General features: G+C 38.4%; 1 protein-coding gene across 5 annotated transcripts in view; it reads right to left on the bottom strand.

Moving 5' to 3' along the window:
- ZDHHC14 (zinc finger DHHC-type palmitoyltransferase 14) overlaps nucleotides 1-13,521 on the bottom strand; it is a 105,529-nt gene that overhangs the window by 13,643 nt on the left and 78,365 nt on the right. For all 5 annotated transcript variants that reach the window (XM_051801576.1, XM_051801574.1, XM_051801577.1 and 2 more), the window contains exons 4-5: nucleotides 7,939-8,076; nucleotides 4,240-4,288 (exon numbers count right to left, since the gene is read on the bottom strand). In XM_051801576.1, coding sequence (XP_051657536.1) covers nucleotides 4,240-4,288; nucleotides 7,939-8,076 — 187 coding nt within the window. The remainder of the gene's footprint in view (nucleotides 1-4,239; nucleotides 4,289-7,938; nucleotides 8,077-13,521) is intronic.

A 13,521-nucleotide genomic window follows, 5' to 3' on the forward strand; every position in this document is an offset into this window, starting at 1 on the left:
TGAACAGATATGTTTGTACAAATACTTATTGCACAGTGTGACTCTTCAGCCAGGACTAAGGGTTCTAGATCTCTGCTCATACGTATGGCAACAACAACTGAGTAAACTGCATCTCAGTCATACGTTCTAACTGCTAGACTCTCCTGTTTTTCTTCTGTTACTGAAGTTAAGATGCTGATAGGCATCCTAACACTAGCATTGAAGTGCACTAGTCCAAATAAAATATAGAGTTCACTTGCTCTTTCAAGTCCCCCTAATAACTGGATATATTCTATGTTACGACTGTGGGGATGCCTGAGTGGCCCAGCTTTGGCAAATGGCCTGGAAAGCAACTTCTGTTAAACCTGTGAGTCTAAATAGGTGTGGTGGCATTGGATATTCAAAACTCAGCAGGATTCGCCCAAAACTTATGTTAAAGAAGAAGCCTATCAACTCCCAGCTCACTGTGCTGCTATTAAACACTAGTTGAGGAATTACAAGTAGACTTTTTAATGAAGACATCAGTCTGATTTATAAGCAAATCCCCAAAAATGGCAGAAAGATAACTTCTGTTCCCACAGAAGTGGGAACAGCAGCAGTCAAAACTTGGTTTGGTATAGCCACAGGTAAATCTGCTGGAATCTGTCGAGCCCAGACACAGCGCCATCCCTGTCAAACATCGAGTAGTCAGCATCCAAACAGCAGACTGTCAGTATGAGGTGCAATGTACAGGGACTTGCACTCAAGGTACAAGCATGTGAGCTCTAGGGGTGTTCTCACTTCTGAGTTAAAGGGAGAGGCACATGTACAGCAAGAACACCCTCACCTCAAGAGAGCAGCAAAGGTGTGCACATGCACGTTTGTGTGCAGCACTACAACTTTTCAAACTACCTGTATTTCCATTCATTATAAACTGTATAACCCAAATGTTATACCCATAAAGAAGTAGCTAGGCTTTAAAAGTGAGATTGGTATACTAGGAAAATCAGTCAGCACTCAACACTGCATACACTAGAGTTTATATAATTCCTTTAACTCTAAAGGAATCATTGTTTCAGCAATAAGACAATAAAGTTGCTTCTACATTTGATATAAGCAAACATAAAGAGGAACTTTCTATAGAAAGCTTCCTGCTACAGTTTTTTATTTATATATAGTTTTATTTACACAAAATAGCCATGAACTCAAAATACATCTGCTTTGAGAACGCTATTTTCTACAACACTTAATAGGTTTTTGGGTTTTACTTTAGGGAACACAAATCAACAGCAGAAGGAGCTTTGGTTCCCATAGATATAGATCAAATGAATCAGTAGGAAGAAGATGATGGGAAGAGGATAAAAATAATCTGTATATTAACCATATCAACCTTTAGTATAGTCACTTTCCAAGACAATGTCAAGTCAAAATTTTCCAGAACAAGGACATAGCCTGAAAACACAGAATAAACATCCTGAATGTATCAATGGAAGAGAAATATTACAGCTCCTCACCATTACACAGAGACACAGACTGGAAAATGCATGGATGGATGTGTTTGCAATGAAAAATCCTAATGTTAGTTAACAGCATAGAGTTCTGTACTGTAGAGCTGCTCTCCCCTAACAAACTGGGAAACACCTGAAGTCCTGGTGTAACTTTCCCTACAACCTATTCCAATCAGAGTGGTTTAAAGCCAGAAAAGAGACATTTGCATTTGAGCAAATTTTCTCCAAAAGCAGCAGGATGACCAAAGTTCATTCCTGAGCAGCATGTTCACTACTCTTTCCCTCTTGTCTCCTCCTCAAACTATGTGAAGTCAAACCAACACAGGATAGGAACTCTGACTCAGCTGACTGTTAAATGGCCACAGCTAAAGCGAGGAGTACAAGAAAGAATGGATAAGGAAATAGACTGTTGGCAGAGGGTTCCAGAACACATAAAAGAAGGAAACAGGCTAAAATATTATGCACAATACAAACTGGGCTTTTAGAGGGTAGAAGTAGTACAGAAGGCTGTAGACAAGCACTGTTGGATAGAATCTACACACCAGGAGGAAGATTCACCTGGTCAGATAATAAGAACCTTAGAGGCAGAAGGGCTCCCTGCAACCCAAACACATCACTTACAGGATGTTCCTCACCACAATTACACTCAAAAAGGTACTGAAAAGTATATTTCTCCGCCCCACAGTAATTCCTACTGACAAAAAAGGGAATTTCTTTCAGTTCAAAACTTCTTTCAGTTCACTACACGAAGGGACATTTTTCAGTTCCCCACACCAAGATCCAGAAAGACTTCTAGAACAGCAGGTGTGGTTTATGTTAACTTAACATGACTCCATTAATTAAACCTGAGTCCATTAATTAAAGAGAAACACAAAAACCCAATATATGCTCAACATAAAGTATAGCTTACTAGCATATTATAGTATAATTATCTTTCTAGCATAATATGATATCTCACACAGGGTTGTTAGCAAGATAGAAATAGCAATGTTCTCTGTGCCTGAGTTGACTGGCTCCAAAGCAGCATTTCCGATAGTATTTGGACAATTTAATTTTTTACTGTTGTTAATTGTAACCAAGCTATTAAATTGTCCAACATATCACTATAAAATCAGGCATTTCTAGAAGATGCGCTACTGAGCCATTCAAAGCAGCACATCTCTGAACATAAATTATGAATTAATAGCCCATTGCTCCTGTACAAAAAAATCCTTAAGTGCATAAGCGATCACATTTTGATTTAAGGACAACTGAGAGCTATTCTCAGTTTGGAAATAGTTTGAAAGAATCACCTTTTGCAAGAATTGATTGTAATTATTTTAATTGGAAGCTATGGTTATGCTATTTAGAAAAGTTTGTGATTTGTAAAATTATTTGTACAAAAAAATCCGAACAGTGGCTTTGTTTAAACAGGGAGTTTACAGCTCAGTGACTCTACCTGATGAATAAAAACACAAAAAAATTGTATCTGCAGAATTTGACACTTGGGAAAACTATCTGGAAAGGGAGGTCTCTATGCACAACTCTGAAGGACTCTTCCTACTCTTCTCTGGAAAAGCAAACTCTGTGAGGCACAATGGACAAAAGGGAAAGAATTCTTTTTATAGTATCTTTGTGAGAAGTGTAAACTGTTTATTCAGACACAAACCATTCAAAATATATACATAAGGAACAGGAAGCCTATGGTCTGTGCAGAAACGCAAGAAAGAAATTAACCAGTAGTTATGTCAGCTTCCCGTTTTTTCATTATGTTAGCTGCTTTCTGACTCCATTCTCACTGAATAGAAAATATACAGAAAGCTCTCATGAAGAGACAAATAGTACATGGAACATTTACAAAACAGAACCACAGAATGGCTTAGGTTGGAAGGGACCTTAAAGATCATGCAGTTCCAACCCCTCTGCCATGGGCAGGAACACATTCCACTAGACCAGGTTGCTCAAAGCCCCATTCAACCCAGCCTTGAACACTTCCAGGGATGGAGCACCCACAACATCTCTGGGGAACCTGTTCCTGTGTCTTACAACCTTTATTGTAAAAACCGTCTTCATTTTGGCCAATCCAAACCTACCCTCTTTTCAGTTAAAAACCACTGCTTCTTGTCCTGTTACTACAGGCCCTGGTAAAAAGTCTCTCTTTCTGTTTTTCTTATGAGACTTCTTTATATAGTGACAGACCACAAATATCTCCCCAGAGTCTTGTTTTCTCCAGGTTGAACAACAATAATAGTCCCTGTGTAAGCAAGTTACATATTGCTCTGTAGCTTAACAGAAGTTAATATTTGAAAATGACTACTCTAAAAACATAAGAATAGTTTCAGGAATTGAACTCTTTGAGGACAGCTTATGGTTTCAGTTGTTCCAAAATCTACTTTTTTTATCCTGAAAAGAATCAGCCATTTTGGATACTTTTGGACATAAAACCAGGAGAATTATTGAATATTTTAAGTGAAACCACAGCACGGGCATAGTGTGAGATATATTTATGAAATTCACCACAAAATATGAAGTATATTTCATCACATATGGAAACTACAGATCTTTGTCAAGAGTACTGCTCTGCAAAAGATGAATAAAAACCACTCTGGGCTACAGTCTCTTTCCTACCTCCAACATGTGGCAAGAAATCCTATTGTGCAGGAAGTGATGAAGTCATTAACTGATAAAGTCCCAAAGCACATATCCAACAATAGCAAAAAAAAAAAAAAAGCAAACCCACATCTCAGATGTTATTTTGTAACAAAATCAGCAATTTGTTTCAGTGAAAGGATATCTTGCAGGGCTGTCCTTCAGGGCATTGAGGAACCCTGTTTGTTGAGAACCTGTAGAAATAGAACACAAAATTACCAGCTGAGTAAGAAATTGGCTACAGGCTGTTTTCATATAGTTAAAACAATTAATATTTGAAGTTAATCTAATAATCATAGAATAGATTTACTAATATGGATAGGAGAATACGCTGCACAGCAGCAACAACATTGAAAACATCCTGGGTAAGTTATAAGGTTTAACATCTGCAGGATATTTGCTCGGTCATACCACATTGATGCAAGCATACTTTCCCATGAACAAGATTTCCGATTATTCTTGTTCTTTTCAGACCTAATATGGAAACAAAAAATTATAACCTCCTGTTTTATTTTGAAATACTGTTTTTCAAAGTAACTTTTTGACTTGGAAAATTTATCCTATAAATTCAGATTTTTCAATTTTCCATCCTTTGTTTCGGAAGCAGAGCTTTCTTGACTGTAATCCTGTTCCTATGCACCCTATGCACCTACGTAGAAGATTTTTCTAATAGGTTACTGTTGCCTCTTGGCAAATAAAACACAATCTACCAGCTGAAAAAAGCTCAAGAGAAGCATGAGCTATTCAACTAGAGATGCAAAGCATGCAGAGTGCAGAAGCACTTGGGTTCCATAACCCTGAGACAGTAGTCAAAAAGGGCGATTTGACAATTTCCTGGTTGCAGCAAATGAATCTTCGGTAGAAACTAACTTAACGTGGCACACTGTAGGCACATAGTTTGAATTTTACCATCTAACATAACTGATTTAAATCCACCAGGTTGAAAGTCCTCCCGCAGAAAGATTTTCCACTTAGCTAAATTCATCTGAAGACTTGTATAGAGAGAAGAATCTTGTCTTTATAAGAATAAAAAAATATTCTCTAGATCTATCTGGTCAATTTACTGTTCGCCATTACAAAAGGAAAGTTACTTACCTTGTATTTCTGAGACTTTTCAGATTGTCATAACTGATTCTTATTCTCAAGGTACAGGACTAATGGAATTTCCCCTACCTCCTCTACTGTTTTTTAGGTTCCTTAATGGCAATGGCAGCAGGTAGGTGTGATCTCTACACCCTACTGCTGGTCACACTCCTCTAAGCAGTGGGACCAAAACATCAGAAGGGGAGGGTTCTTCACTGCAACAAACAGTTGAAATACTGATGCCTCAAACAGAGATGAGTAACTCTGAACAAAGACACTGCTACTACTGAAAATGCGTTCAGCTTCATGAGATGGAAGAAAGTCTTGCAAGACAATACCTTTGATATTTAAAATGAGTTTTATGATCTTCAAAGATATTATGTACACACACTCTTAATCCTAGCAAGAGTAAATTTCCAATGTATGCCTCAGAAGTTAAGATGTATCTCATATCACCACTTAGGTCTCCCAAAAATTATAAAATGCCAGCTTGCAAGATGTATTAGAAAAATATACAAATTTCGAAATCTGTCCAAATCAAGGGGCATTAAAATAAAATAATTTTGTCAGGTCTTATGAAAATGTACATGTATGACTTTGAAACACTGTAGAAAGGTCATAGTTCCAGGTCTAATAACTGAGACTTTCTTCAGACACACTAACAAAAAGCAGTCTATGCCAAGTATAAAGGTTCAGATTAAGTAACTGAGAATCCTGCTAAATGGTTAGCACCAGCTGAACAACTACAGGGCTGCAAAATAGAACACAAATAGTTGAGCGGTAACTATTAGAAAGGTAGATATGAGGACTTCTAGAAGCACGGTAGGCACAGAGTGGAGCGATCAATGTGACAAGAAAACTTTATTTGTAAAGAACTCTTTTTTGGACACTGTCAAGATTACAGAAGACAAATCTGAAAGCTGGGCTTGAAGCCCCAGTGTAGCAAATAAACATCGAGGAACTAATTGCATTTCATACCTGCTCCCATTGCCTTTGAGGACTGACCAAACTTTGGAACTTAAGGATGTTTTTCCCTGTCTCATCCAAGGTAGACAAACCTCCATAGCAAGAATATTTTGCAGCTGGTAGACAGTTTAGCATTTAACATTTACTATACATTATCTGTAACACCTACACAATGCTGAAGTGTTTCTCAACCACAGAGAGGCACAATTAATTACTCTGCTCTTCGTCTAAATCATACTTAGAAATGGACACTATAAGGTTACAATCCACTAGATAAACCTACTTTACATACAGTACATGAAATATTGACATAATATTGGTAATTCATATGCTGAAAACTAAAGAGAAAAGCACTGCAGTCCTTGTGAAATGAAGGTAGGTTAGCGTCAAAAGTAGTTTTACATTGTCAGACTAGTAATGTTTTCAATTACTGAACTCTAGTAAGGTAAGATGGCAGAAAAAAACCACGCTTTCTCTTCTTCTTAATGTAAAAAGTATGTATGTATATATGTATATAAAATGTGTGTATATATGTATATCTGTGTGTATGCCCAGATAAATGTCACGGATTTAAGTATTAATGGCAAGTGTTCTTTTTCCAACAACTACTTTTCCCTTTTTAAACAACTGGTATTAGAAATGCTGTATCTGTTAGTGAGAACAACTTGTTTATTCAGACTCCCTCAAAATTAGGCACACCAGTTCTAGTCTATGAGCTAGATTTCTAAGCTATAAGGGAGTTGCTCAGTGCTCTTATCATTCTTTTGTGAAGAACAAATAAAAGCAGGAGTTCTGCTTTTTAAAATACAGCTTTTCCCAGCACATTGTAAGCAATTTAGAAGAGTACAATCTAACACGTTTTTTTCAGGAAAACATTCTCTAATATTACCATTGTCAAGTTAGCTTTATAAATGTCTTAAATACCAAAATTATTATTTCTACCAGGTTTGTGTTGTAATACAGAATACAAAGAAATAAAAAGATCACATTTCCAAAATGGTTAAAGACCTACTTTTCAAGGCAATATCCTACATAATTAGTGAAAAAAATAAAACATTCCGAAGTTTCCTATGATAGTGAGTTAAAAAACTCCAACATACAAAAGACCTTTAAAGACAAGTCATATAGCCTGTCACCATAAATGAGATCATCATCATATAGGAGCCAGCAAAATTTGTTAGGGGTGTGGAAAAAAAAAGAAAACACCCAAAAGAGTTCTGACCTCAAACACAATTCAGAACACAAATAAAAACCAACTTCAAACTCCTGAATATTTATCAGATTCGCTTCATTATGAATTGGTTATTCTCAGAATGTCTATGCAAATGAAAATAATGTGTGTTAAAAATAAGGTAGAGAACAATGTAAATTAAACGGCAAACAACCAAAAGTATAGCTCCAACCTATTTCCTAGTAATTTACCTGTTTGCCTGGTTGGCAAGTGACCCATGCTTACAGTTAAAAAAAGCACATAACAGTTCTTTGGGTAAATGATACTATCTGTATACTTAGACATACAGTATGTGTGATGCTTTTCCAATAAATCATCCATAAAAGGACAAAAAAAAAATTAAAAAAATTAACACCGTATTAAGTTAAAGCTACTGCTAAGTCAATGACTGTTATGAATGGGGCCTACTATAGACCAGAATGGGACTCACTGGGGATTGTGAAGCTTCAGAGAAAAGGCAAATAAACAAATAATAAAGAAATAAACCCTGAATGATCAAAATATTAACTTAAAAAACTCAAGCAAATGGCTACATACGTAATCTGATTTCATCAGCATACTTACGAAGGATGACGTGGGTGATAACGAATGCAAATATAAAGACTGTCAGAAAGGACAGAGATAAAATAAACATATAAAAAAATCTGTAGTTTCTTTTCCCCACACAGTTGCCTACCCAGGGACAGTGGTGATCAAACCGTTCTGAAATGAGAGGCAGAAGAAAAAAAAATGGAAAACAATTAATAAAATGTTGTTTATTCAAAAAAAAGCTCTCTGAATACTACATTAAAACTCATGATTTAACTGGCATTTGCAAAGTAGCTGCAGAGAAGTTCTTATTTAGAAAGGAAGAGAAAATAGAAAAGAAAAAAAGGAGTATTTTAATGAAACTTTACAGTTTTTCAAGAAATCAAAGCATGGTTGAGGTGAGTTCCTGTTAAACTACCAGTATTATTGTGATAAATTGTGCTGTCAGATCAAAATGTATGTATTTATCCACTGCCACATGAAGCATTAGCAACTCAATAGTATGTGATTTTTTCAAAATAAAGATGGGTTGTTTTTTTTTTCTTTCGGTGCATCTTCTACTCAAAATTGGACTTTCTGAGGTTGTTTTACTTATATCTGTCATGATCACACCTCTGACTTATGTATACTATCATATCACCCACCCCTTAAGGAGTATGAAATATCTATACCATCCCACTTCCTTTTACTGCTTCACTCAAGATACTCTTCATTCTAGACCACCTATTTTTCCACTTGGAGTCAACACTGCCATACAAACCCATTAAAAATAGCAAAATCATTCACATAAACCATTTTTCAAATGATAATATTTAAACACATAGTATAAAAATTGGCACATGTAATCTGAATGCTGTTACTCTTTGCACAGTAGGCTCCATCTCGTTTTTACTAAGCCAAGGCCTTTCCAGTTATTTCCCTAAGATTAACTTGTTTATGAGATAGGAAAAGGCCAGGGTGGATCAGAAACGAGCATCCCCAACATGGGGGAAATGTTCCAGCACTGGAAGGCAGCAGGGGGAACAGTTTACTCTGCTTCTCCCCAGGCAGCCTGGACCCACCCTCTGCGTCCCATATGCCGGATAGTGGAAACAGAGCTATTGCCAGGAAACAAACTTGCATTGCCTAACTTTATTTTGGAGAGATTACACTGACAGAATTTTAAATTTTTTAAATCAAATCCAAGACCGTAAGACAGATGCTCTCATTCTGACTCTTTCTCTCACTCTCTGATCCTTGTCCAAATTCTGGTTTGTTTTCTGTGACTTTTATGCCTCCATTGACGTACGATATCAAACTATTTGTAATTCCACAGGAAAGGCAAGCTATAAATTTGAAGTCCTTAAGCCCTGTGTTTAAAAGGCACACTGACAAAGTGCATCAGTTTATTTTAGCTATGGCTTTATGTTAAAGACCTACATTAGAGGTTTTCCTGGAAGGATGTATTATCTTAATTAAAAAAAAGTCAAAACAACATGTGCAATGGATTTCTGAGTTCACCAGACTTTCAGGGGTTTTCTAAATGGTTTTGCATGACAGCTGTTTGGAACACAAGTTTCTGCCATAAATCTGTTTCAAATTCCAACAGGGCTATTCAAGGTGAAGTTACTGAACTTCCTTAGGATAAGGCTTCAGAATATTTTGATTGAATGACTACTGCTAAGAATACCAAGAACTAAACACTCTGGATAGATGATATTACCTTTATTCAGTGCAATACAATTGTATTCCCAAAATAAATTGACATTGCCTTTGAACAGTGCTTGTCTTTAAATTTGTGCTTCTGAATGGGTCCTTATATTCTGATAAACACTTCATTTAAATTTATTCACACATACAACACATGAGCAAACAACACCACAAAGAAACATACAGTTACAGAGCCTTTTTAAAGAGCATAATCCTAGGGTACTTTTGTACCCTACTGCTAAAAAAAATACATTACATGTCTTGGAAGACAAATTCTGTACATACAGACTCATTCTCTTCTATGCTGACACAGTAGGAAACAACAAATTATACTGACTTAAAGCTGTTTCTAGCCATGAAACAATACTCAGAAATATGTAGACATATATTTGATACTCAGATAAATGCAGACAAAAATAAAAACACACACATACACACAACCCCTCTATGTGTAAACACACATACACACACACACACACACACACACACACACACACACACACACACACACACACACACATATATTCCTTACTAAAGACTGACTTGGTATTTTTAACCTACTTGTCACTCTGCTCCAATTTTCATCTTCAAACTTTTCTGGTGAACTCTTTTTTTAATAAATATCTTTCCGACCATTGTGAAGCTAAGTAACTACCTAATTTGTCTATAAAGGAGAAATGGACAGAAAAGGTTGGATAAGAAAAACTGCCACAGTGTTTAACTGGAATCGATCCTAATGAAAAAAGATATGTATTAAAGGGTTTGCATGAATGTTATGATAAATAAACTGGGCCTCATTTTTCTCAGTCATAAAATAGAAAGGCATATGACACGTGCCACAGAACAGCATATTAAAAAGCAAAACGTTCTACTCAGAAGAGCACAAGTACGTAAATGCAATTTAATGGTAACAGCTCGCAAGCTGCTCTGCTTAGTTATTAATGCAGGTGGAAACTGCCAACCATGTCAAAATGAACAGACAAATGCGAAGTAGAAACTTCTCACGTTTAAGAAATATAAAAGCTATTAAATCTGGAGCTGCTTTTTTTTCCTTAAAAAAAGACACAACTTAATAAGTACTAATGAAGACATAACACAGTGTCTTAAGGTTCACCCTTAATCCTCCAGATGCCTACTAACTGAACAACCAATTATTTGGTAAAGGAAGCTCTGTCTGATATTTCTACTTGGCTTGGGCAAAGTTGGCAGCAAAATTACGATTTAACTTTACAGAGAAATGAAAACTACTGATGCTGAGAAAAACTGGAATTCCAGCCCTTGCAAACTTAAAATGCAGAGAAAATAGAAATGCAACCTCTTATTGAAGAATAACAGAGTGTTTAGAGGTGATGACCGCAGTTCTGGTTTAAATGTTTAGGCTATAGTTAACGCACTGCTGTATTTCAACATACATTTGTGACAAGGTTAACGTAAAAATATTTGAGGGAAATTAAGAGAATGAAAACATTGGTAATACAAACACTTGCCAATGAAAGTATATTAGAACTCTTAATGAGGGAGGAGGAAAGTTGAAAGGGCTGAAAAGTTTTTCCGTGGAAGAATCTCATGGATAGAAAAGTTATGACAGATCATCCTCATGCATTCAATTTTAAGCAAAAGCAGCAATATATTTGCCTTAACAATGTGGTGTGATGTTGCAGCTATATCTACCTAATCAACAACTGCTGCTAAAACAGATGGTCCAGCTTCTACTCTTTCAGCAGCCCTGTTGTGCTGGTTTAAAAGTTAACCAGCAGGGGGAATGAACCCAACTCAAAGGAGAGATTATAAGTCAGAATAACAATTTATTAAAATAATACAGTAAGTACAATAATACAAACAAACAATTGGTCTCAACCCACAAAAACCCAAATGTATAACCCAGTACCCTGGGGCCTGAACAAAGTGGTGTTCCTTGGGCCCTGTTTGAGTCCAAAGTAAAGGGAGAGGGGAAGAACCTGCTGGTGGGAGAGCTGCTGCAGTCTGGCCAGAACTGGTGATCGCAGTCCAGTGGTGGTCTAAGTCTGGTTGAGAGCGATGAGATGCAGCCGTCCTCTGGATCCCACGAGTGGGTTGAAAAAATGTTCCAAAACTCCAAGATTATATATCCTCCAGTTCAGGCAGGAATGCTTGGTACTCCCCTCAGGGCGGGGAGTTCACAAAGGGTGTGAGGACAGAAACATCCTTCTATCTCACAGGCCTCTTAACACCTAGTTTATAGCCTGAGGAGTCAGGCTCTATGGGTAGAGGGTGCGAATAGTCTATTGACAACAATAGTCTAGTTTCTGGGAAATGACATGGAATGCTATAGAATACAGTTTTGGGTTACACCCACCATGCTCTATGGGCAGAGGGTGCGAATAGTCTATTGACAACAATAGTCTAGTTTCTGGGAAATGACATGGAAGGCTATAGAATACAGTTTTGGGTTACACCCACCATGATGAACTGATCTCAGCTGTCCTAACTAGGACATTATCCACCCCTTATTCTATGCCATCCATGTCATGCCCAAATTAACCCTCTTTAAAAACTATATCCCTTTAAAACTATATACATCTATCTATCTATCTATCTATCTATATATATACAATGAAACATTACAGACCATTCTCACTCAAAATTAGGTCCCCTTGTGGTACACAACGTGTCTCCCCATCTTTTTGCATTACCCACCACGTGGAACCAGGTCCCTGAGCAAAAACAATCCCTCGGATGGGTTTGCCTTTGCTTGAGGTGGGACTAATCCAAACAGTCTTCCCTAACATTCCTCTCATATGTACCACGGGGACTTTATCTCCATCTACAGTATGCAAAAGTTCTGATTGGGCAGGGCCAGCTCGATTGATGGAACCTCGGGTGTTGACCAACCAGGTGGCCTTTGCTAAATGCAGCTCCCAGTGTTTGAGAGTCTCCCCACACAGTGCCTTCAGAGTGGTTTTCAGCAGTCCGTTGCACCGCTCAACTTTTCCAGCAGCTGGTGCATGGTAGGGGATATGATACACCCACTCAATGCCGTGCTCTTTGGCCCAGGTGTCTACAAGGCCATTCTTGAAATGGGTCCCATTATCAGACTCAATTCTCTCCGGGGTGCCGTGTCGCCACAGGACTTGTTTTTCAAGGCCCAGGATGGTATTCCGGGCAGTGGCATGAGGCACGGGGTATGTCTCCAACCATCCAGTGCTTCCTTCTACCATGGTCAGTACGTAGTGCTTGCCTTGGCGGGTTTTGGGGAGTGTGATGTAGTCAACTTGCCAGGCTTCCCCATACCTGTACTTTGACCACCGTCCACCATACCATAGAGGCTTCACCCGCTTGGCCTGCTTGATGGCAGCACATGTCTCACAGTCATGGATGACCTGTGAGACAATGTCCTTGGTTAAGTCCACCCCTCGGTCACGAGCCCATCTGTATGTTGCATCTCTCCCCTGGTGACCGGAGGCGTCATGGGCCCATCGAGCCAGAAATAATTCTCCTTTGTGCTGCCAATCCAGATCTACCTGAGAGACTTTAATCCTGGCAGCTCGGTCCGCCTGCTCGTTGTTATGATGCTCCTCATTAGCCCGTTTCTTGCCTACATGAGCGTCTACGTGACGGACCTTCACACTCAGCTTCTCTACCCGGCCAGCGATGTCCCGCCACATCTCCGCCGCCCAGATGGGTTTCCCTTGGCGCTGCCAGTTGGCCTTTTTCCATCGCTCCAGCCATCCCCACAGAGCATTGGCCACCATCCATGAGTCAGTGTAGAGATAGAGTCTTGGCCACTTCTCTCGTTCAGCTATATCCAAAGCCAACTGAACGGCTTTAAGCTCTGCAAACTGACTTGACCCACCTTGTCCTTCGGTCGCTTCTGCAACTCGCCGTGTGGGACTCCATACAGCTGCCTTCCATTTTCGGTTTGTCCCTACAATGCGGCAGGAGCCATCCGTG

Source organism: Manacus candei, unplaced genomic scaffold (assembly GCF_025592945.1).
Source record: "Manacus candei isolate 608988 ecotype Guabito, Panama unplaced genomic scaffold, ASM2559294v1 h1tg000052l, whole genome shotgun sequence".
Lineage (NCBI taxonomy): Eukaryota > Metazoa > Chordata > Aves > Passeriformes > Pipridae > Manacus > Manacus candei.